At 40.7% G+C, this 26,863-nt stretch overlaps 1 protein-coding gene across 1 annotated transcript in view; it reads right to left on the reverse strand.

The window, feature by feature from the left end:
* Positions 1-1,570: 1,570 nt before the first annotated feature.
* LOC127435354 (proton myo-inositol cotransporter-like) overlaps positions 1,571-26,863 on the reverse strand; it is a 142,538-nt gene continuing 117,245 nt past the window's right edge. The window contains exons 5-10 of the mRNA XM_051688786.1: positions 17,340-17,503; positions 10,936-11,056; positions 5,526-5,651; positions 4,032-4,150; positions 3,565-3,717; positions 1,571-2,865 (exon numbers count right to left, since the gene is read on the reverse strand). Of these exons, the coding sequence (XP_051544746.1) occupies positions 2,639-2,865; positions 3,565-3,717; positions 4,032-4,150; positions 5,526-5,651; positions 10,936-11,056; positions 17,340-17,503 (910 nt within the window). The 3' untranslated portion in view covers positions 1,571-2,638. The remainder of the gene's footprint in view (positions 2,866-3,564; positions 3,718-4,031; positions 4,151-5,525; positions 5,652-10,935; positions 11,057-17,339; positions 17,504-26,863) is intronic.

Genomic DNA, 26,863 nt, shown 5'->3' on the forward strand with positions numbered 1-26,863 from the left:
ACTGGATCAAGCTACATTGTGTCAGTTTAGACTGTGCTTCCTTCTAACAAATTAAGATTTAAATTCAATGCAAAATGTCAAATTACACATAATTATGTAACCCAAAACACAATACACAAGGCCTGATATGCACAATTACGGTTTACTTCAGTCGATAAGTTATTGGTTGCTTTTACAATAACCATCAACTCGGTTTTGATTAAGTTACAGCCACAACATAGAGATTTCCAGGTCAGTTTGGCACATGTTGATGTGAAGCTGTTTGTCTATTTGAATACATACATAGTAGCACAAATAAACATTGAATATTACAGTACTTGTCAAAACAGTAATCCTAAACTGTTCCATGGACAAGACCAACACAGTGGCTTTTGTACACTAGGCTATAAGGAAGACAAATTAAAATGATTTAAAAAATAAAATAAATAAAAAAAGCAAACTTGGCAATGATTCCAAAACATATTGACAAAACAAACTGAAGAAGTGTAAAAATATTTTAAGGACACACTACATAATCACAGGAAACTGCTGAATGCTGCATAACACTTTTTTGTTTCAGTGACAGTGTAGGGTGTAATCTGATTACAAAAGTACTTATTAATTTTTTTGTCAAAAAGTAGTGTAATGCATTACATTTTAAATTCTTGAAATCAGATTACATTTACTGACTTTCAATTAATTTGATTACTTTTAAGTACATTTTTTAAATACTGTATATTTATGTAGAACACATTTAAAACATGAATTATGTCCATATTTATGTCTGTTTGCATTTCTGTGACAGCTGAAGGCTGTGCACCTCCTAACTAGTCATTGTAATGGAGAAACGAGTGTATGACTTGCATGGAATTCGTTGAGTGGAAATACAAAAACTTTCTGTGAAAACTGTTTTAGAAAGTAACTTAAAAGTAATTAGAAATGTGATTACTTTTTTAATTAGTAAAAAAGTACAAATTTAAATAGTTGGCCATTTGTAGTAGAGGATTACCTTTTTAATCAATGATCTACAATTACGAAGTTCCTACTAGTAATGAATGTTTAGTCTCAAATTACAAAGTAAACTACTTCAGAACCAGACAATCAAAGGCTAATCGCATATTACGAAAAATGTGATATGCTACAAGTTTTATAAGCCTCTATATTTGCGAAGGCCACATGGACATCAATAAACAACATTTATACACCTCAGCTAATAGTATTTAGTTGATATTAGGGGATCACATCATGTCAACAGGGTTCCCACGCTCCTTTAATGTCCTTAAAGGTACCTTGAATTTCAGACACATAGATTCTAGAACTGGAAAGTATGTGAAAATAGACCCAGGTCACAGAAAGTGCATGAATTAGGGCTGAATCCAGGGCTGGACAATTCATCTAAATAATATAGAAATCTTGATTTGACATCATTGGTGTCGCCAGGTCATTTTTCCTGGGCTTCAGCCCCGAATGTTTTGACTGTAGCCCCGAATGTAATTTTAAATGTAGGCTATGCAATAATATTGCTACATGAGCGCGCCCCCCCCCCCCCCCCCGCTCTCGCTAAGCCCCGAACCCCCTCAAGTCCTAGAAACGCCCCTGTTTGACGTACTGCGATTATCAAACCGCAAGGGCTGTGATTTAATGAATTAGTCTGCACGCACTGCTGCCCCACAAGTAATGATGTGTCCAGCTCTGTTCTCTGTTACACATCCTCAAATCATGTTGACAAAAACAACAGCAGCAAATTAGCGCATTCAACTGACAACTGTTATGAACAACATATAATAGAAATGGCATTAAGCCTCAATAATTCGCTGCAACTACAATATGAGAATGCACAAAATGACTGACAGGCAGAAAGCGACAGAGACTAGAGCAGTCACAGAGACCGGTGAGATATCTCAGGACACTTATTTCAGTGATAACCTTGAGGGAGCAGGACAAATTTGAGCATACCTTTCCATGAAAAAAATAGCTTACAGCACCTTTAAACCTTTAAACCTCTTAACTCAAGGCACAAGCTGAATTGTTGGTTTCATTATCATTGCAACAATGACACAAATAGGCAACTAATCATTCTACTAATTGTTAGAGTAGTGTATATTAAAATAATCATTAGTTGCAGCCCTAGTGGACACACTCCTGCATATGCTTAATATGAAATGAAAGGTGCTTAAAAATCCTTGAATCTGGTGTTGAGTGGGAACACTGTGTTAAGCAACTGTTTAGCAATTTTACTCATTTATGGAGTTTATGTGCTAAATTTAGATATTAAATTTGCATTGCTCGCTTTGTAGACATGATATTACTATAAACAAAAACACCGTTCTGCAGTTAAATTAAAAAATGTTTGTACTGCAAACATTTCATATATATAAGGATATTTATCTGACAGTGATGTAACGTGCCAGTAGATCTGCATGTACTGCAACACAAAAACATACAGACAATATTATAAAAGCTGGCTTGGCACTGTGTGTTTTCTTTTGTGTGTGCCCTGCAACCCTGTTGTTTGCAACCCCACGGTGAATCACTCTGGATGAGAGAGGCTCAGCCTGACCAGTACAGCGGGCAGTCCTGACAATCACATCAGGGTTAAACGAGGCTGATTATCTATACCTCATCATCCCCTTTTACCAAATCAGAGGATTCTTAAGAGTTATTCGACATCTGACGCATCGTTGTCCGATAAGTGGTAGTTTGACCCTTTGACCCTGATGTATTCCACCTGCCGATCCTCGTCAGAATCTGAGATACCGCACGAACAGAGCTGGTTTTCGAACAACGACTCAATCTCTTCTAGTCGCCGACCTTTAGTCTCAGGAAGACAGCCATAAATGAAAAAGAAACCAACCAAGGCTAAACTGGAGTAGAGGAAGAATGCACCTGGAAAACAATGGAGAAAAGATGTTCGAAAATACTACAAAAGCTTTAAAGGAAAGTCACCAAAAATGGCATTCGCAACCAGTGTTGTGTATGTTATTCAAAAAAGTAATCCACTAAAAATTATTACTTACTTTTCTAATATTGTACTCATATTACTTTACTAATTACTTCATTGAAAGAGTCATCACTTTACTAAGTATAAACACATCACTAGGTTGTTCCGCTCAACAAATTCAAAAATATTTTTCTTAATAACGCAAACTGATGAAAATACGATCATAATTCATGTTTATAATGCATTCTACATAATAATATTTTGGAAATATGTGTAACCCAAGTAATGCACTTAAAAGTAATTAACTTAATTAAAAGTCAGTAACTTTAATCTGATTAAAAGAATTTAAGTGCATTAAACTACTTTTTGATAACAAATATTTTGTTTTTCTTTGGAATAACGTGCACTGATAAATCATGAACAATAACATAAAGGAACATTTACTTATAAGAAGTAAATAAGGTACATTTTTATTTCATGTTGCCTTTAAGGAGAAACTAATACTGAGTCATGGATATCTAATTACTTCTAAAATGTCCTTATGCATAGTACACACCACTGAAGTTCAGAGATCAAATAGAGTATTGACACTGACATAAAGGTCATATTCATGACTGCTGTCGATGCACTAGTTAATGTATTACCGTAATAAGTGAGGTACTGGGCCATGTGGAGGAACGTCAGAGAAACCAGCACATTGAAGGTCCAGTTCACCCCGGCTGAACATGCATTTCCTGTGCTTCTGGCCCAAAGAGGATAGATTTCAGAATTAACTGTCCATGGCATCGGTCCCATTCCTGTCAGGGGTGAAAAAGGACATGTAAAATAATTGACCACCACGCAATGTCACCATTAATGCATTACATATACAGTTTCCTCAAAGCAACTTCTGGTTGAAGAACTTGCTCAGTCATAGGAATCGAGCCAGCAACCTTCCAAACTGGTTACCAGCCCAGAGCCTTAAGCAGTACATCACATAAATATGATAGAAAAAATTACACTTTGTAATTTTTTTGCTCCTTTACCTAATGTTTTCATGCCTAAAGTCTAAACTGCATATGTAGCTTAATGACGCTTAAACTGCAATTACAAAAAACAATGTTGATCTTACCTGGAGCAAAGCATGCGAGATAAAGCACTAGTCCAAGGAGCACAACCCATGAGTAAGAGGTTGGGCAGAAGTTATAAGCCCATATATTGCTGTCTGCCACATGTGAGGAATTAGAGCACCTGTTGAGTTAATACAGGTATAAAATAGCTGTGGGTGAGTTTTAAAAGATGGTGTAGAGGTGTGTAAAAGTGCTGCAGGATTTTATGCAATCAAATGTTATATCATAGAGTAAAAAAAATATATATATACAGTATATATATATACAGTAATGGACATTTACAATAGTGATTACGTTGAAATTATTTTATTATATAAAAAAGAGAGTGCAGAGTGATGTAAGAGAGAGATAGTATTGCAACAGATCAATTTTAGATATCAGGGGTTGTATTACAGAAACATCTGTTCTTAAAGGAGCTGTAAGCGCTGTAAGATATCTCACCTGTCTCTTTGACAGCACTAGACTCTGTAAACAGCAAACACAAATGTGTCTGCGGGCTGTGGTCTCTGACACTTTCTGCCTGTCATTTTGCACGTTCTCATAGTGATGTAGTTGCAGCGAATTATTGAGGCTTAATTCCATTTTTATGCCATGTTGTTCATAAGAGTTGTCAGTTGAGGGCGTTATTTTGCTGCTGTGTTTTTTACAACCGCTTCTGCTCTGTGTCGGTCTCAATAAAGTTAATTTGGTACCTTTGGAGTTTGGGGTTTTGGAAAGAGGGTGGCATGGCTAATCCAATGGGTCAGTTTGTGGAAATTCCTGAATGGCTAAATAATTATAATAATTTTTTATGACAAGCAGAAAACACCACATAGCTAAAATAGGTGCCATGAAATATAACACGTCTCTGTAACAGCCCCTTGACCCCATAATCAGCAGGGTCAGATCTTTTGTTTAGCCAATTAGAAGACCTTTTCCCTGTAAATTATTGTGCACGTTCATATGTGCAGCCCATATATGCTTGTATAAATGGCGTTACAATGTCCTGCTCCCAAGAAACGCTCAGGGTTGGACAGCAAAATTCTCAAGCTAACCTCCTTCGATCTGCTCCAACACAACGTTCTCTAGTGTGTTTGTGAATGTGCACATGTATTTGGAGTACGGGTTTTGGAAAAAGAGAGCGTTGCTCATTCAATGGCTAGTCTGGTAGAAGTTCCAGAACTTCGTTTACAGCACCTTTAAGTTAAGATCTGACAGGTTCAGTTAGTCAAAAACTGAAACCGCCATGGTTACTAAACAGATAATATAGGATTCTAGGGGCGTTCACGTGTACTAGACGTATGTCTTTGACCATTGCACCACATCTTGCTGTTTTTTTCAGCGTCTCACGCAGGAGTGTCACGTTTTTTAGACACAGTGTCTAAAAAATCTTATAGTCCCCATAGAATGTTTCTGTAATATGGCCTCTGGACTTCCTCATGTGATACGTTTTGCCAGGGAACTTAGTACTGTAAAACTAATACACATTCTCCGTCTCAGCATCATTCGTGACTCACTTGCCCCACGCTGCTCTCTCAGTGGAGGCTGGATTGACTGGTACACAGGATGAGGCAAGCACAGCAGTGCTGTTCTCCTCATAACAGAAACCACAGCCTGGGTCCAAGATACAGGGCTCACATGACCTGAAACACAAGATAAGACAGCCTCTAAGAACAAGAGCCAAAACTGCACCACCATAACGCCCTCCTTGGTCTGTATTTTAGATGTCACTCTGATGCCGTAACTCATTTTGGATGATTTGATATTCAGATTTTGCCACCTCAAGAAGTGTTACGACAGCTTTAAAATCAGTGTTGTCACTCGGAAATACAGAAAGAGTCAATCACCTTTTAGATATAGCCATCGCCTGTCAGTCAGCTTGAGAAAGTGCATGCAAATTAGCTGAACCAGCCTGAATAATAGCATTTTTTAGCTTGGTCAGAGCTAAAGAAGCACAATTTATGATAACATTGTTGTCAGATTTTACTGCTGATATGAAATATCTTCTTTGATCATAATCTTGACAAAATGTTTTAGAGATTTCGGTCTTTCCCCATTCAAGTAGATAGGAGCTGTACTTTTATGCTGCTTGTATAAAAAAATAAAATTAAATGAAATTAGCTGCCCAGGAGTGTTCCCAAGATGGCCGCCAAATATGTACTGACTTGCCTTGAAAGGGACTTTCGTATTACAGTGATGACATCCTTGTCAGTTAGATTTTGAATACTAAACATTCTATCAAATGTAAGTCAGACCACGCCCACACTAATATGTTTCTGTTTGAAAATGCATGAATTTTGCTATGTTTATGGCTCTTATCTACACTGAAACGACATTGAAAACGGATACTTCTGAAACGCTCTCCATACATGCAAGCTTTGGAAAATGATGACGTTATGAAACTGAAAACAGTTTTCAAACTTTAACATATTAGTGTGGACATGGCCTCAATCTTTTGCTACATTCACATTCACATGGGAATTACCGGGATTATTGGGATCCCTTACTTACAGTAGGGAACCAGTAAGGCCTCACCTCAATTTTTTTTTTTTTAAGAACAAAGAAAGTGCTTCAGGTAATAGTTGCTATATTACAATGTTATATCAAACAGAAATATGTTTAATTCCTTTAACTGTTGAGGCCCCTGCCATATTGGTTCTTTTTACATGAAGTCACGATGGTCAAGTCAGAGATTTCATTGAATTTGGAATTTACAACTCGTAATTATGAGTTCTATGAAGACATAAACGGCTTTTACAACTCGTGTTCTCGAAAATCCAGTAAATCCAACAAGACAGGAATGCACCATTAGGCCATGTCCACACTAAAATGTGTCCTTTTGAAAAAGCACATATTTTGCTGTGTTTACAACTGTCAGTGACATTAGAATGTTTTACTTCACTGAAAACTAAGACTTTTGAAAACGCTCTCCATAATCACATACTTTGGAAAACGATGATGTTAGGAAACTGAAAACTGAGGTTTTAAACTTAAACGGATTAGTTTGGATGTGGATTCGAGTTAATACTTTAAATGTATGAACCAAAAATAGCACAAGTTAATACATGGGGTTTGAAAAATATCAATATAGTGCTGCTTTGCAACCACTTTAATAAACACAACAGCAGTCTTGGTCCATTGATCTTGCATGGTGATTATTACAATGTGTCCGTTAAACACTGTATGCCATCACAGAAGATTTGAGGACAGGGCATACAAAAGAGTCCATACAAAAATGCGATGACAGCGTGGCTATTACGCATCCATTAGAAGGAATATAAACATGTTTTGTTTTGGAGGTGCGTGCGTGGTGAACTATAGGAGGGATGTGAGGGTAAATTAGGATGGAGAGAGCCGGCACTTTCTCTTACACTAATGCAGGGACAATGTTATGAGGTTACACGCTCTTCACAAGCTCTATTACTGTGACATTATGGAATAGCAAGCAGCCCTAACAGATGCAGTTATTACCGCAAAGTACACACCAACACAGCCAAACAAGTAAGGCTGTTTAATGGTTTCAGAGCGATTCTGTGCACGCACCAGAATTCCATCTCATACTCTGTAACAGATGTGCTAAGATTTCGGTTTCGTTTGTTAATGTGCACTGAGCACATTGTATTTAAAGAGCTCCAAATTCACTTAAATTTCACTTTTGCGTAATTCCAAATATGTTTGGCCGCTCATATACAAATACAAATAATGCCCCATGGCACTGGGTTTTTATGGACAAAGGAGGAGATGTTACAATAAGGAGCACATTATACAGCTGTTGTTAATGTAACTCGGCTACAAAGGTCTTCCTGCAGTTGTCTGCCAAAATAAAAGTTTGATGGTAGTTCCTTGGTTTAACTGGACCACACAGCAATGTCCAGTTAAACACATTATTTACTCACCCTAATGTCACTCCAAATCTGTAGTACATACTTTCATCCATGGAACATAAATTTAAAATTTAAAATATCTTCACACAACTTTTTGCCTTAGAATAAAAGTTAGGGCTGGGTATTTATACAGATTTCACGATTTGATTCTTATTCACAAGCTTTTGATTCGATTCAGATTTCGATTCTATATAGATAATGTCCCTTTTGCTTACATATGAAAGACATTTTCTCCCAGCTAATGCTTTTAATTAGACAGGAACCTTCTAACTAGGTACTTCTAACATTATGAAATTATTAATTTTACTAATTATATTTTAGTCATTTTTCATCATTTGTCACATTTTGGCTTTTTAAAAATGAACAAATCCATGTTTTCAATCAATATATTACATATTTGTAGACGTTCTGAGGGTTGGAGGAAAGATGGAAGTGGGAGCCGCCATCGCAGTCCATGTGAGTGTTCTTTTTATTCTCAGTGTTTTTACTCAAAATATGCTTTTCAGCAAGAAATTTTGTTTACACACATCATCTTCACTGATAACAGTCAATATAAACTCGATAGATGCAAAATATAAACAGCTTTTCAGCGTTCAGCTCCAGTCTGGGTGTGTGTGCAACTCGGTTTCTCTCTCCCGGTCTGGTGTTCCACCGGCCTTTTAAAGCCCGTCTCCGCTGTCACTGAAACGAGACACAGGTGTTTAGAGTCAGTAATCACCAGGTGATGGCTCTTACTGCTTCCTCTTTCTCCACTGGGAGACACATGACCACTTTCCCATCCCCACAATATTATATTTCATTTATTATTTTTTGTTAAATGTTTATTGTTTAATTGCATAATTTTTACTATTTACAAATATTTACATTGATTTGTTGAACAAGTGCTAATCTTTACTGAATCTTTAACAAACCCAGCATTTCTGTAAAGAGCGTCTATAGATGAGCACATGTTAAAGAGATAGTTCACCCAAAAATGACATTTCTCTCATCATTTACTTACCCTCAAGCCATCCCAGATTTGTATGACTGACTTTCTTCAGATGAACACAAACAAAGATTTTTGGAAGAATATTTCATCTCTGTAGGTCCATAAAATGCAAGTGGATTAATTTACGAGGGTCGAGGTCACGCAGCCTCTCGCGTGATGTAAGTGTGTTGGCAAGTTCACGCGAGAGCTGACGTGTGAAATATGAAACAATACGGAAGTGCAGTGTTGCAGAAGTGCAAAAATCCCGGTGTCCTGGCCAAATTCCCCCCACTGGCCCTTCTCAGTCATGGCCACCTAATAATACCTATCCATTAATTGGCTCTGTAACTCTATTTTCTCCTCTCCACCAATAGCTGGTGTTTGGTGAGCATCCATGGCTGCCGTTGCATCATCCAGGTGGATGGAGCACACTGGTGGTGGTTGAGGAGATTCCCCCTATACAATGTAAAGCACTTTGAGTGCCTAGAAAAGCACTATATAAATGTAAGGAATTAATTAATCTGTGCCATGCATGATTAGAATTAAATGTTTATTTTTTTGTTTTTGATCAACAACAGACTATAGAGAACAGAAAGGGTATTCGAAGAAACATTATTCAATGACAAATGGGTTGTGTGGATCTCTTTTAAAATCTTGCAGTCAGATTACAGTTACTGACTTTCAATTTAATTGATTACTTTTAAGTACATAACTTCGGTTACACATATTTCTAAAATAAATTATTTATGTAAAACATAATATTTAAAACATTAATTTTGTTATGTACATCTGTTTGTGCTTCTGTGACATCTGAAGGGCGTACGCCCCATAACAAGTCATTGAAAGGGAGAAAGGTTATTACAAAGTAACTTAAAAGTAATCAGTACTTTTTGATTAAGTAATCAGCATAGAAATATGATTAAAATAGAAGTAATTAGTATTTGTTGTGGATTACTTTGTTTGAGTAACATACCCAACACTGCTCAAGACCAAATGTCATGAAGTCAAATTGCGCTGTAGTCGCATATTTGATTTGGCCGCTGCCGTTGGGAGTTTATGAATGATCAAGTCAAAGTTTTTCAGTGACATTAGGGTAAGTAAATAATGAAAGAATTTTCATTTTGGGTGAAATATTACTTTTTTTAAAGTAAATATGGTCAATTTGTTTTCATGTCACTTTAACATAAAAAAACATAAAGGGTTAGTTCACCCAAAAATGAAAATCCTCTCATGATTGACTGACCTTTAGATGTGTATTATCCCAGATTACTGATCCCAGATATGTATGACTTTCCTTCAGCAGAACTGAATTGAAGATTGTTGTAAGCACATTTCAGCTCTTTTTGTCCATACAATGTGAGTATACAGGTGCCATCAGTCTGCTGGCTATTTGATGGTCCAAAAGTCATATTTAGGTTGCATAAAAGTAATCCACATTACTCTAGTCGATCAATTAATGTCTTCTGAAGCAAATCGATACGTTGGTGTAAGAAGCAAATTGATAATTAAAATGTTATTAACTTTAAATCGTTGCTCTGAAGGATATATCTTTTATATAATAAACATTTGTTCATGAGTCAGTCAATGTTATGCCTTTATGGTAGGAAGAACAAACAGCAGCATAGATTTAGACAAGTGATGCTGGGAAGGAGGAGGGTTTCTGAGAAAACTCTCATAACACGCTGCAGTGAAATCAGCTTACCTGAAAACAACTAAGCAATTTAAATGCTTGATAAAGAGGGAGATGCAAGTTGACTGGCTAACAGATTACATGTTTAAGGACCTATCAGCTTGCATGTAGAGTTTCAAGACTGAACTTAAAATAATTTGTACTATTCATCTTTTCAGGTGCAAAACGTTTTTACTTGGTGTACCTTTAACGCATGCATGCTCTAGGGGGATAATCTTCAGTTGTGTTCGATAAAATGCTAAAATGACAAGTCACCAAGTGACAAGACGTGGCCACTGAGAGTATATATAGGCATACTATATCCTCTACGGTGTTGATATGAATTATTTATATTGCCTCTGGTGAGTACCTCTGGAATATAAGCATGGCCATTAATTCACACTCACAGATATGTTGTGCAGCTGGAGTTGGGTGTTGTGGGGTCCTTCAGATGTAATGTTATAGGAGGAGAATGCTGGGCTGACAGGAGGAAGCCAACGGACAGGACACAAAGACTCAAAACAGTACCTGTAAAAAGAGACAGCATGTGATAATGCATAATGTATCAAAAATACAACATTATCACATATAGCAATATGCATGTGAAAAATATTGTAAGGGGGTTCCGTGGAAAGGAGGAGGCGAGAACCGGCTTGACAACTTAAATAATAATTTAATGAACAACTTAACCAAAAACACACAACCATAAACACACACACACACAGCGTAGCTGCCTGTAATTCTCTCTCTCTCGAACTGTCGTCCCCAGCCGCCTTTATCCCTCGCGCACCCCATCAGGCTGATTGGGGACCGGGCGTGCGTCATTCCAGCCCGCCCCTGCCCTCCTCGGCTCTACAAATATGCCGCCCAGCGTCGTTGGAGGAAGCCATCCAGCTAGCAGAGGACTACATGGCGGTGTTCCGAGGAGGCGGCAAAGCAGTCTCTTCTTCTCTCTCTCCTCTCTCTTCTCTTCTCCACCCCCTGTGCCCCCTGTGCCTCAAGGCTGCGTTTAATTCCCACCTCACCCATCCACTAATTCTGGGAATCAATTGGCCCAGCCTATTGAGGGTAATGTGTGTGGATGGGTCCTGCAAAGTAGTGGAGCGGGGTGTGACATGCGATACTATGGCTGGTGAGACAGTGCCAGGGCCGTCAACATCGGCTCCGCATCAGAATGACGCAGACGAGGAAATTCCCATTCTCAGGGGCTTCCCTGAGGGGGATTTCCCTCTGGAGCAGTCGCATGAAGTGACCCTCAAGCATGCCTTTGACCAAGTGAAAGTAATTGATGGTCAACAGCTCCAGCCCAGTGTTGCGCTCACATACCCATACTTTTCTATTATCAATGAGCGGTTGTATCGAGTGACGCAGGACACTCAAACTAAACGTCGGGAAACACTCTTCCAGGCGGCTCACTATAACCCAATAGCTGTCCACTTAGGTCACGAAAAGACTTTGAACCGTATAATGGCCCGTTTCTTTTGGCCAGGCATTTACGGGGACGTTCGCATCAATCGTTCGCATGAATCCACCGGCCACCCTAAAAGGGCCACTGTGTCCTCTGCCGTTGATCGAGATCCCCTTCGAGAGAACTGGCATGGACCTCGTTGGGCCATTAGAGTGGACTGCACACAGCCATCGCTTTGTATTAATTCTGGTGGATTATGCAACGTGATATCCGGAAGCCGTGCCTCTACGCAACATCTCAGCATGTAGTGTTGCAGAGGCACTCTTCAAAGTTATCTCCAGAGTGGGGATTCCAAAGGAAATCCTCACTGATCAAGGCACAACATTCATGTCACGTACACTTCACGAACTATATTAATTATTAGGCATTAAGTTGATTCGCACCAGCGTTTATCACCCGCAAACCGACGGGTTGGTCGAACGATTTAATAAGACCTTAAAAAACATGATTCGTAAGTTTGTACTCGAAGATGCTAAGAATTGGGATAAGTGGCTCAAACCACTGCTGTTTGCAGTATGAGAGATCCCGCAAGCCTCCACCGGGTTTTCCCCGTTTGAGCTACTGTATGGGTGCCGGCCGCGCGGTATGCTTGATGTCATACAGGAAGCTTGGGAGGAAGGACCTTCGAATAGTAAAAATCTAATTCAATACGTTCTTGACCTTAGAGCAAATCTCCATACTTTGGGGCAGGTAACACAGGAGAATTTGCTCCAAGCGCAAGAACGTCAATGCCGACTGTACGACAGGGGCACTCGACTACAGGAATTCACACAGGGAGATAAAGTGCTTGTACTGCTGCCCACCTTGAGTTCCAAATTACTTGCCAAGTTGCAAGGACACTTTGAGGTCACACGACGAGTCGGACATCTCGATTATGAGGTTAGGCGAACAGATAGGGGAGGGGCACATCAAACCTACCACCTCAACCTCCCCGAACCATGGAGGGAGGTGGTGCCTGTAGCCTTGGTGATGGTAGTTCCGATGAGGGCAGAGCTCGGGCCGGAGGTATCTCCCAAAGCAAGTTCATTTACCCCGGTCCCTTGCAGAGACCACCTCTCACTGTCACAGCTTACAGATATTTCCAGGTTGCAAGCGGAATTTGCGGACATGTTTTCACCCCTACTCAGTTTCACGAACCTCATAGAGCACCATATCGAGACCAGCCCAGGGGTGGTGGTTTGTAGCCGCCCCTATCGTCTTCCTGAACCCAAGAAAAAGGTTGTTCAGGAAGAATTAGAGGCAATGCTTGAAATGGGTGTAATACAAGAGTCGCACAGCGATTGGGCCAGTCAAGTAGTTCTGGTACCGAAGAGCGATGTCTCGGTCCGGTTCTGTGTTGACTACCGGAAAGTGAATGTGGTGTCCAAATTTGACGCTTATCCAATGCTGCGAATTAATGAGTTACACGATCGGTTGGGTGCGGCTCAATTTTACTCTACGCTGGACTTAATGAAAGGTTATTGGCAGATCCCTCTAACTCCAATGTCCCGAGAAAAGACGGCTTTTTCCACACCATTTGGATCACACCAATTTGTGATGCTTCCATTCGGTTTGTTCGTAGCCCTGGCCACGTTTCAGCGCCTTATGGACAAGGTGTAAAAAAATCAAAAATAAAAGGACTGACCTTGAACCTGCTTCGTTGTCTCCTGACTGCTCCATTGCCCACGAACCAAGATCCTTCTACATTGATCATTCAGCACATTATTTTATCGATATATTTTTGAGGTATCGATAAATTTAAATTAGGCAACATTTAAGTTAGAAGCCTAATTTGCGTGCATTCCAATTTACTCAGTTGGCCTTCTGTTTAATAGTCTGGCATAATAGCGTTGGGAGACCACAAGAGGGTGATATAACATTTAATGAAGCCGGGTCACGTTAAGGAAAAGCACTGGTATCACATACACACAAAGGATGAGCTGATGTGGTGCAGCAGAAGGCAGTCCAAATGTTTCTGTACTTCTTCAAGAATGAACAAAGCGACAATGATGAGTTTGCAGGTTAGTGTATAAAACTGTGCAAACTAAACGATTAGAAATGGTGATGTTTATTTGCAATGTCTCTGTATGTAGCCTCGAATAGGTCTTTCATTCAAGCTGTCAAACCACAAAAACGAAATACTTGTAATTGAAAATACACTGTGTAGGCTATATAAAAGAGACTTATACAAAACATACAGTATCTTTCAGCGACGGCTAGAGTAAATAACCTTTGTTCTTTGATAATGATTTGGGTTGAATTTAATGGAAAACTATGCAAGTTTCGCTCTGTGGCACTGCAGAATGTTTATGCTGAGCGTTGGCGGTGTGTGCGTGTCTTTGTAGAAAATAATTGTAACGAATATTAGAACATGCCATGTCGCCCGCCATACGTGTCCGGTGCACGAACAACTTTAATTTACCCTGCAGCTCACACTTGACCAATGTTGTGTTGAGAAATAAGACAAAAACTATTGTGCAATGATAGACCGCATTTATATCTGAAAAAAATAGAAATATTATATATATCGATAATCATCTGGAAAATTTTGTTTATCGAGGCATGAAAAAGGCATCAATCCCAAGCCTAGTATTTTTCATAAATGTCACTGTTTTTATATGTTTTAATTTTATACAATAATAAAATTAAAATTTCTGCTGGCCAAAAAAATTTATTTATATTTTTGTATGTCACAATAACCATTTTTGCTGTTTCATGAATTGGTTTGTGTTTCATAATTGTTTTATTGCTTAAATTATGGAAAAGCCTATAATACATTTTAAATACAGATGTTTTATATACAGTACTGTGCAAAAGTCACATAAGATGTTTCACAAAAGCATTTGTCTTAAGATGTTTATTAATATCTTCAGCTTCAGTGTGTCAATAGGAAATATAAATGTTAGACTCCCAAACATTACTTTTGCAAATAGAAATGATTAGAATAGAAGAACAGGGAGCCCTGCAACAGATGTCATGGCCTCCACTGAACATCGTGTAAGTCTGAGATTACATAAAGAGACAGAAGCAATTGAGACAGCCTAAATAGATAGAAGAACTGTGGCGAATTCTCCAAGAAGCTTGGAACATCCTATCTGCCAATAATTAAGAAAAACTGTGTCCAGGTGTACCTAGGAGAATTGGTGCTGTTTTAAAGGCAAAGGTGGTCACTCCGAATATCGATTTAGCTTTTTTTTATGTTTACTGGACTTTGTATCATACCGTTCAGGAAGGAGATGCTTTCTGTCTCATAGAGATGAACATAGTTTGGTGCAAAAAGTGCGAATCAATCCCAGAACAACAGCAAAGAACCTTGTGAAGATGATGGAGGAAACAGGCAGACTAGTATCTATATTCACAGTAAAACAAGTCCTATATTGACATAACCTGAAAGGCTGCTCAGCAAGGAAGAAGACACTGCTCCAAAACCGCCATAAAAAAGCCAGACTACATCAGACTAAAGTGCACATGGGGACAAATATCGTACTTTTTGGAGAAATGTCCTCTGGTCTAATTAAACAAAAATTTAACTGCTTGGCCATAATGACCATTTTTATTTTTGGAGGGAAAAGGGTGAGGCCTGCAAGTCGAAGAACACCATCCCAACCGTGGAGCATGGGGGTGGCAGCATCATGTTGTTAGGGTGCTTTGCTGCAGAAGGGATTGGTACACTTCACAAAATAGATGGCATCATGAGGAAGGAAAATTATGTGGATATATTGAAGCAACATCTCAAGACATCAGCCAGGAAGTTAAAGCTTGATGACCCCAAGCATACCTTAAAGTTGTGGCAAAATGGCTTAAGGAAAACAAAGTCAAGGTATTTGAGTGGGCATCACAAAGCCCTGACCTCAATCCGATGGAAAATTTGTGGGCAGAACTGAAAAAGTATGTGCAAGCAAGGAGGCCTACAAACCTGAATGGGCCAAAATTCCAGCAACTTAATGTGAGAAGCTTGTGGAAGGCTACCCAAAACGTTTGACCCAAATTAAAAAATTGAAAGGCAATGCTACCAAATACTAACAAAGTGTATGTAAACTTCTGACCCACTGGGAATGTGATGAAAGTAAAAAATCTGAAATAAATAATTCTCTCTACTATTATTCTGACATTTCACATTCTTAAAATAGTGATCCTAACTAACCTAAGACAGGGAATGTTTTCTACGATTAAATGCCAGGAATTGTGAAAAACTGAGTTTAAATGTATTTGGCTAAGGTGTATGTAAACTTCTGACTTCAACTGTAGGTGGCACGTGTCAAATTGACGTCCACATCAATGGCCGGACCCAGGGTTTCCCAGCAGAACTTTACCAGGTAAATGGCGCACACATACACAGCCATCCATGTGATGTAAATAGAAACCAGGACTCATTGGACCAAGTGACCTTCTTCCACTGCTCCAAGGTCCAGTTCCGACACTCGAGTGCCAATTGTAGGTGCTTTCGATGGTGAACAGGTGTCATCATGGGCACTCTGACCTGTCTGCGGCTACGCAGCCCCATACGCAGCATGGTGAGATGCACTGTGTGTTGTGACACATTCCTCCTGTAACCATCAATCAAATTGTTTGTGACATGTGCCACAGTATAAACTTTGTTGCCCTTGTACATCAATGAGCCTTGGGTGCCCAACACCCTGTCACCGGTTTGTGGTATATCGGACTACTGTTGGTAGGTACTCTACAAGCCTTGCCGTTTCAGAGATGCTCTGACCCAGTTATCTGGCCACAACAATTTGGCCCTTGTCAAAGTTGTGCAGGTCTTTACTTCTGCCCATTTCTCCTGCATTCAACATGTTGACTACGAGAACTGATTGTTCGCTTACCATGCAATCTACCCAGAGCTTGACGTGTGGCCTTGTTAGGAGATGATCAAATGTATTTGCTTCACTTGTGAGTGGTCATAATGTTTTGGCTCATCAGTGTAATATATATATATATATATATATATATATATATATATATATATATATATATATATATAAGTATTTTACACTTTAAAGAAGATGTCAGGAAGGTGCCAATGTATTTTAGTGTCAATGAACAGCAGGTTCCCATTGTGACAATTTACCCCAAACAGTATGATATCATCCTGGGCAATAACAGTGGAAATGTTGAATAGTACTGTATGTCTAAACAGAAAATGGCTTTTCTAAATCAACCCCACACTGATTAACCACATCTACCAGTTAAAAGACTGACACCTAGCCCTAGTTTACCCTATATAGTGGTACAGCTACAGTGTTTAGTGAGTAAATATACACCCAGTAGCATAACACTCTAAAAAGATTCTCCAGTTATGGTTCTGAATAGCTTCTCCAAAATTAGCTTAAATGGAATATACTCTTTGTTTCAATGTCTTACCAAAGATGCTTCCCAAAATTAATCTGCGTCTGCCCACCCGTTCAACCAACCATACGCCGAGCAGAGTAAACAGGAAATTGGTGAATGCTGTCACAGTCACTAGCCAGATGGCCAACTTGTCATCTCGCACTCCTGACATCTGCAGAATGGTGGCACTGTAGTACCTACAGACAGGATGAATAGGAAACAGATGGATATTTGAAATCAGTTATGCCTACTAACAACTTCCTAGCGCATTTCTTGACGCTTTTGTTTTGGAGTTTAGGTTACATGAAGAAAGAGAAATATAATTAAAGCACATCAAATCCTTTTGATATATGGTTTCTGATCTCAAAGTAAAGGAAGGTTATGTTCGGAATGGATTACTAGCTTACTGGAAATTTTCTTACAAATGTTATGAGATACAGTAGGCTATGAATTATTCCACAATAAACATTTCAAACATTAGTATGCTACATTGTTGTCATGTGAACTCAACTCATCCTGTTTCATGCATGTGGTGTTCAGTGATCATCTGGGAAATTATTATGTATTTTTAATTACATTTTGTGTATGGCAGTCTGATTAAATAATACGTCAAAATAGATGTTAAAATCGTGGCTTTATAAAAAATAAATAAATAAATTAAAAAAAAACTTGCACACCTGATTGGATACTGGCAGGTACCCTTGATAAAACACTGATAAAATAAAAAATAAAAAAGCCCTGCACACTGCTGTTGCTCGCAAAGAATACTTCAAATGTATTGAAAAAACTCAACATTTCAGTCGTACCTGTTATACCTTATTCAGGGATTTATGGCGTATAGGCCAGATGAAGGTTGTATGACTAAAACGTTGCTGTTTTAATACATCTCAAGTATTTTCTGCAGGCAACAATAAGGACTTTTTCTTATTTAAAAACTGAGGCTCATTATTTCTGGTTCATTCATTACACCGGAAATGGGAGGTCAAGTTGAGCACATTTTATTGTGGGATTCAGAATTCAACAGAGTGTGCTCTGTTGTATACTGCAAATTTTTGTAAATGTATTACTGTAGGTCTTCTAGGTATTCCTTGCATACAGTACATTTGCATGCTGTGGTAATAGTAGTATGTTAGTGTCAGTGGCATCTCAGGCTCATTATTTTTGGTGGGGCACAAACAATCACTTGCCTAACCCAACATGATGCCACGCAAAAACATCTCTTGTAGTTTCATTTCAGCCCAAAACCCCACTAAAACGTACACATCCACATCAAATAGCTCAGGTCACCGTGAAAGCAAACCAGATATAGGCAAGTCTGTTTTGAACTATTCAGATGTTTTGCTGGACATTTTAGTCAGAGGCACAGCTGTGTTGTTAAAGCGTGCTATGAGATGCAAGAGAGGTAAGGGAGCCGGTGTGCTGGTTAAGCTTTGTCAGCGTGGATTTCGAACAGCGCTGCCAAGTATTCTTCTAGTGAATCTCTGCTCTCTCCCTAACAAAACGGACTAACTACATCACCTCACCAATATAAACAAGAACTTCTCAAACTGTACTGCCTTGTGCTTCACAGAAACCTGGCTGAGTGAAGCCATTCTGGACAGTGCATTACATCTGCCGGGCTTCCAGCTGTTCAGAGCGGATTGCATCACAGAGTTATCGGGGAAAATGAGAGGCAGTGGAACATGCTTTTACATCAATGAAAGTTTGTGCAAAGATGTAACAATGTTAAAGAAGATGTGCTGTCCTAATTTGGAAGCACTCTTTATCAACTGTAAGCCTTTCTACTTGCCATGGGAGTTTTCCTCGTTTATTCTGGTGTTTATTTTCCTCCACAAGCGTGTGGGAGCACAGCACTGCAACAGCTGGCTGATCAGATCACAGACACAGAACAACAATACCCGGACTCACTTATTATTATTTTTGCCAATTTTAAGAAAGCCAACCTCACCTGTGAACTGCCAAAATACAGACAGCACATTACATGCCCCACCAGAGAAATATACTGGATCACTGCTACACAGCATTAAAGGATGCATATCGCTCTGTCCCTAGAACAGTTTTGGGACTCTCTAATCACAGTCTGGTTCATCTTCTTCCAACCTACAGGCAGAAACTTAAATCAGTTAAACCTGTAGTAAAGACTGTATAATGATGGACCAATGAAGCAGAGCTGGAACTACAAGTCTACTTTGACTGCACTGACTAGAGTGTTTTTAACGCTGCAGACACCAATCTGGACAAGCTCACAGTTACTGTAACATCATATATCAGTTTCTGTGGGGATATGTGCATTCCTACTAGGACTTATTTAACATTCAACAATGACAAACCATGGTTTACAGCAAAACTCAGACAGTTTCGTCATGCCAAAGAGGATACTTACAGAAGTGGGGATAAAATCTTGTAAAATCAGGCCAAAAACACACTGACTAAAGAAATTAAAGTGGCTAAAAGAAGCTACTCTGAGAAGCTGAAAAACAAGTTTTCAGCTAACGACCCTGCATCAGTGTGGAGAGGCCTGAAAGACATTGCTAACTTCAAGACACCATCCCCCAACACTTTAGGGAATCAGCTGGCTGATGACCTGAATGTGTTTTACTGTAGATTTGAAAAGCCCAGTCTCACATCCCACACCCGCTCTGACCTTCACTTATGATCTGTGAAGAGGATGTGTGCCGGGCCTTCCGGAAACAAAAGACAAGGAAAGCACAGGGCTCAGACTGTGTTTCACACACTTGTCTAAAATCCTATGCTGACCAGCTGGCCCCCATCTTCACACAGATCTTCAACAGATCACTGGAGCAGTGTGAATTTCCCTGCTGCTTCAAATGCTCCACTATCATCCCTGTCCCAAAGAAACCCAAGATCAAATACTTAATGACTACAGACACATCGCTCTGATGTCTGTGGTCATGAAGTCATTTGAGAGACTGGTGTTGGCCCACCTGAAGGACATCACTGTACCCTTTCTGGATCCCTTTCAATTTGCTTATGAAGCATCATATCCTGCAACATCTGGACAGACCAGGGACATATGCAAGGATCCATTTTGTGGATTTCAGTTCAGCTTTTAACACCATCATCCCAGCTCTCCTATGGAATAAATTTACCCAGCTCTCTGTTTCCATGTCTATCTGTCAGTTGATCTCCAGCTTTCTGATGGACAGGCAGCAGCTAGTGAGACTGTGGAAATTCACTTCCAGCACATTTACGATCAGCACTGGTGCCCCCTAGGGATGTGTGCTCTCCCCACTGCTCTTCTCCCTGTATACCAACAACTGTATCACCAAGGACCCCTCTGTCAAGCTCCTGAAGTTTGCAGATGACACTACTGTAATTGGCCTCATCCAAGATGACGATGAGCCTGCATACAGAAGAGAGGTTGAACGGCTGGCTCACTGATGCAATCAAAACAACCTGGAGCTGAACATGCTCAAAACAGTGGAGATGATTGTGGACTTTATGAGGAACACCCAAACACTGACCTCGCTCACCATTCTAAACAGCACTGTGGCAGCAGTGGAGTCATGCAGGTTACTGGGCACTACCATCTCACTTGTCCAGAAGTGGGAGACCCACATTGACTCCATTGTGAAAAAGGCCCAGCAGAGGTTGTACTTCCTTCACGAGTTGAGGAAGTTCAACCTACCACAGGCACTGCTAATCCAGTTCTACTCAGCAGTCATTGAGTCTGTCCTCAGCACTTCAATAACTGTCTGGTTTGGTTCAGCTATGAAATCGGACATCAGAAGATTATAAAGGACAGTTCTATATATATATATATATATATATATATATATATATATATATATATTTGTCTTATTGTGTATTTCTATATATACTTATTTTTTCTAATGCCTTTTTTATTTTTTTATTATTATTATCTCTGTCTTGTTGCTGTATTGTTTGTGCACTGGAAATCTGTCTCCAAGAAAAAGTCCTTGTATGTGTAAGCATACTTGGCACAAAGCTCATTCTGATCAACAACACCTCAAAGCAATGCCATTCAGGTCATTGAACTGATGAGCAGTGTGCTTTAACTTTACATCAAGGCACACATTAGAATACAGTTAGCTTGAATTACCAATTAAGTTCACTACACAGGTATATTCTGAGGAGCATTCCATTCAGAAGAGATCATTTTTTTTATTTTCTCCCCAATTTGGAATGCCCAATACCCAATGTGCTCTAAGTCCTTGTGGTAGTGTAGTGACCTGCCTCAATCCGGGTGGCAGAGGATGAATCTCAGCTGCCTCCGTGTCTGAGACTGTCAATCCACTCATCTTATCATGTGGCTTGCTGAGCGTGTTACTGCGGAGACATAGCATGTGTGGAGGCTTCACGCTATTCTCTGTGGCATCCATGCACAACTCTCCACGCGCCCCTCCAAGAGCAAGAACTACATTATAGCGACCCCGAGGAGGTTACCCCATGTGACTCTACCCTAGCAACCAGGCCAATTTGGTTGCTTAGGAGACCTGACTGGATTCACTCAGCATGCCCTGGATTTGAACCCGTGACTCCAGGGGTGGTAGTCAGCGTCTTTACTTGCTGAGCTACCCAGGCCCCCTCCAGAAGAGATTATTAAGCATTGGAGGGCTAAAAGATGTGTGGCTAAAAAATAATGGTCATTCGTAACTCATTCGGAAATAATTTTTACTGGAAATTCAGTTTCAAGCAATCTTACAAGATGACTATCATGATTGTTCTCCCGTCGAAGTGGCCTCCAGAGGCATCATTTATGCAGTTTGGAATGCAGGGCATGTCAGAATGCTTTTGATTGTCGCAGGGGCAAAGGCAAACGTGCCCCTTAAGCTATCATTGAACGCTCGTTACACATGCACATGACGTTCTCCAAATCTCCCTTAATTAATATGGAGGTCAACGGGCTAGCCCCACACATAGAACATTAGAACGATTAAATGGCTTTAAGGCAAAAGACCTTAATAATAATTAGGGATGCACCAATCTAAAAAAAATTGGCCGATACTGATACCGATTTTAACAAATAAATATTGGCCAATACCAATGCCGATATTTTGCCACTTACCTTATTTTGTCATCAGATCACTGTTTTGCTCAGGAATTGTGTTTTAAAAACATACAAAGAGATACAAAAGCTTTTGTTTTAACAATAAGTAATTTCCGTTGAACATGGATTGGATCTGTTGAACACATGACAGGCCAACATTTTAAAGAGAGCCAAAATGAAAGATAAAAAGAAGATAAAAAGATAAGAAAATATTGAAAAATAACTCAATATCATAGCATGATGCTTGATGTAAAAAAAAAGGTTATTTCATACTTGTAAACAATTTTTGCACTTCTGTTTTTGCAGTTCAAAACAACAGAACTCACATTTGACATGTTTGTACTGTATATAATAGAACATCACAATTTCATATTATGCAAACATATTATGTTGGGCAATTCCATGAAAATGTCAACAACATCAATTAAAAATAAAAAGTTACTAAAGGAACATAACGCCCTTTTAAATTCTATAGTGCTGCAATGGATAATGAAAAATGCCGTCCAGACTGCTAGAGGGCACTGCTTGCTTACACAATGCTGACTGAAGCACTAACTGAAGAGCTGTTTGCAGTCTATTTCTAAACACAGCCTTTCAAGCTTTTGTAATCGTCCAAGACTTTACTAGGATTTCAAACTTAACTCAATCAATCGTGCAGCCTTAATGGGTAACATACCAATGTCTCAGAAGTCAAAGTTTGCTGTTTTCAAAGCTTTTGGATGGTTTTACCTCATCATGTATAGGTAAGTGCCACTTTTACAAGTGTCACACAACTACAGTTTTTCCTCATTAATGTGAGAACTAGAAAGAATAAAAATGTAATATTACATGTTATTTGGAGTTCCAACCCTTCTACATTCTGTGGCTATTATTATTTCTGGATTGTACATTTGAATTCAAAGAGTTTTTACAAAGTGTGATAATTAATTATAAATGAACCATTGTGTTTTCATATCGCCGTTTTCATGCTACCGATTTGCCGATGGTTTTAATTTGGTCATTAATTGGCCGATAAATATCACGGCCGATACATCAGTGCATCCCTAATAATATATATTTTTTGTCTTCTATATAATGGACATAAAGGACGTTTAAGATGTGTACATTATATTATTTCTTTAAATAAATAATAATTATGTCACACATTTAGTGCAACATCACCAAATCTGACCCGAATTTAGATACGCCACTGGTTAGTACGCTATTCCGAACACAGCCAATGACCAAGAACCAACCAATGAGAGTGCAGGCTTGCAATCAACTCACTTTCACTGAAGTCATCCCATGTTTTTTTTGTTTTTTTATTAAAAGAGCCTAATTTTGCATCAAGCTATAACCATCCCAACTGCTTTGAACCAGGCTGCTGTACGAGATTAAGGGGAGATACGTTTCGCAGCTACCCAGGGGATCGGTAGTGTTTAAAAGTGGGATGTAAAGTAAAACGAATTAATAGCAACCAAAAATTCTTCTCATAAGTGTATTAAGAATAAACAATAAAGTATAAACAATTAAGAAGTGTTTACAAGAGTTTATTTACAAATCTCCAACATTCAATAAACCATTCAACAAGAAAACAACCATGAAACAAGACATTCAGATGAAATGATGAACAGAATATGGTATGGCATGAACAGGTGAAATGAATGTACATCAAGTAATAAATTGATGATAGAAGCTTGATGGTGATGAAATTGATTGGAAACAGTCTTATCTGTTGTATGGTAATAGTGCTTTGTGGTAGTCTGTGTATTCCCTTTTCAAACAGTTACAATTGTGCACCAAAGGACAAAGATAACTCAGAGTAGACAAGGTAACACAGGTTTCAAAACTTGGAACAGAACACAAATTCCTTAATTTGAGTGGCAAACAAAAGTTTCTCAAACAAGGATTTCTTCTTGAGAGCAGTAGGAAGCATGTGGCAAACCAGGCTGATCTAGTTTCTTGCTTTACTACTTCCTGTATTTATCCTTAGTACTCACTGAGACTCCTGGTGGTGAGGATGAGCATTACAGGTGTAAAAAAACAAAAAACAAAAAACAAACAAATAAAAATATGCCTTGTAACAGGTATATGACTGTTACAAAGCATGCCTGCTTACAACTTATTGCTACTTATTAGAGTTTACAGGGCTTTTAATGCTTCAAATATCTTGTCTACCCTTTCAAAATGATTATTTAGCAGTTTTTGTTTAAATTAACATGAACTTTATGAGTTGTGCATTGATGTGTTTTTAATCATCCTCAAACTATTAGGAAACATGCAGTCACACGCTCGCCTATGACATAAGCACTTGAGAGCTGCATAATGGATGTGAGGTTAAGTGAAAGAGCAACACTCAAGTAAAAGTGTTCCCCTTCTGTCACTCACTCGATGTTGTGTCGAAGTAGTGACACTAGGGGTCGATCTTGAGAGCCCGAGACACCTTCAGATCTTTGAGAAAACGCCAATGAGAATTGGCGAATAGAATTTGCATGCCACTCCCCCCGACATACGGGTATAAAAGGGAGGCTGGAATGCGGATTCATTCAGATTTTTTCTTCGGAGACGAGCAGTTGTATTTCAGCGAGCTGAATACTACTACTGATCCATTCATCTCTTCAGAAGCGTGTGCTGTTGGATATACGGCGCATTCCAGCGGCTTTCTCTCCACTCTGCACTCCACTGCAGACTACGCCCCTGGGCACTTCGACAGTGCTTTAAAAGAGTTTATTTCCTCTAAAGAGTATATTTCCTTTATTAGAGCAGGCACAGTGACTTTTTAAATATGCCCTTCCGTCTCTGTGCAGTTCCTGGATGCGGTCGTTACCTCTCCGCCTCTGAGGGTCACGATCACTGCCTCACGTGCCTAGGCCAAAATCACATTGAGGAAGCATTCGTGGATGGTTCATGTACTCATTGCGAGAACATGACCATGGCAACGTTGCGGTCGCGGCTTTCCTTCTTTCGAGGGAAAGCCACTTCAGCTGTCCCCCCCGCTGGTCCTTCTACCTATGGGTATGAGGCCGCCCTGGTTGATGCTGAAGGTGATTCGGGGGCTTCAATGGGTACGGTTCTGCCGGGTAAACCCCCACGGACCGCCCACTCCCCGGTACGCTCATTTGCGCCCATCCAGTTCTGGGATGAGACAGGCAGCTCGCCTCAGCACCAGCCTAATGTCTCTTTCGGAGCTCGTGAGCCAGATGAGATGTGGATCACTGCATTGGAGAGCGCCTTGGTGATGTCGGACGCCGAGGACTCGACCGGGCTGCCACCTTCGGGTGTGGCAGCCCAGTCTGAGGACGTCATGGAGCTGACCACCATGCTTGCCCAGGCCGCCGCGAGTGTTGGGCTTGAGTGGAACCCTCCACCCGCCCCTGAGCACTCATGGCTTGACGACTGGTTTCTGGGTTCGGTGCGCCGCTCGTGGCTACGCCCCCCGTGGCGACGCCCCCTCCAGTCCCCTTCTTCCCGGAAGTGCACGACGAGCTGACGCGATCATGGAGGGCACCTTTCGCTGCCCGAACCTTCAGTTAGTCCGCTCTCACTACCCTCGACGGTGGGGCGGCCGAGGGTTATGCCGCGATACCCCAGGCGGATAAGGCGATTGCGGCACACCTGTGCCCGCTGAGCACCACCACCTGGCGGAGTTGCATGGCAATCCCTTCCCGAGCCTGTAGGACGACGTCGTCTCTGGCGACTAAAGCCTACAGTGCTGCCGGTCAGGCTGCCTCCACCCTGCATGCCATGGCCCTCTTACAGGTACATCAGGCCAAGGCTTTGAAAGAGCTACACGAGGGTAGTTCTGATCCCGGTGTGCTACAAGAGCTGTGCTCGGTGACCGATCTCGCCCTCTGTGCGATTAAGGTCACAGCGCGCGCACTCGGGCAGACGATGTCCACGCTTGTGGTCCAGGAGTGCCACCTGTGGCTGAACCTGGTCGAGATGAGGGATGTGGACAAGGCACGGTTCCTTAACATGCCCATCTCCCAGGTCGGCCTCTTCGGCGACACCGTCAAGCACATCTTGCCCCGACGCGGCTTAAGAGTTCGCACCCCGTCTGTTCGCTGAGGGCATCCCCCTGCAGCGACACAAACTCAACTGGCTCCGCCCCAGCCCGAGCCTAGCCCGAGCCCAGCCCTCGGCGTAGAGCCCCCCACAGGAGAGGGACACCCCCAGAAAGGCTCCCAAGTGCCCCTGAGATGGGACACCCGAGGATCGAGACGTCTGCGAGAACTCTGGAGCTGGTAGCCAGACCACTCCATCCCCCGGTGGAGGGCCGGGAGGAAAATCTTTTGTTCCCTTTTTCTTTTCTGTTCGCCCCACATTGTTAAAAAAAGAGCAGTTTCCTCTCTCCTCGGGTCACACCGCCAGTACTCACGGTCGCCATCCCCACGGCTACCGGACACCGAGCGCCTGCAGCCTGGGCCTCACGAACGCGGCCCCCCACTTTCGCGTGCCCCGCTGCATCACACAAACCACGAGTCTCGAGGACGGCCCGAGTGGCCCTCCTCCTCAGTCGCCAGCCCGCCTTACACCAGGCGCACAG

This window comes from Myxocyprinus asiaticus, chromosome 45 (assembly GCF_019703515.2).
Source record: "Myxocyprinus asiaticus isolate MX2 ecotype Aquarium Trade chromosome 45, UBuf_Myxa_2, whole genome shotgun sequence".
NCBI classification, from domain to species: domain Eukaryota; kingdom Metazoa; phylum Chordata; class Actinopteri; order Cypriniformes; family Catostomidae; genus Myxocyprinus; species Myxocyprinus asiaticus.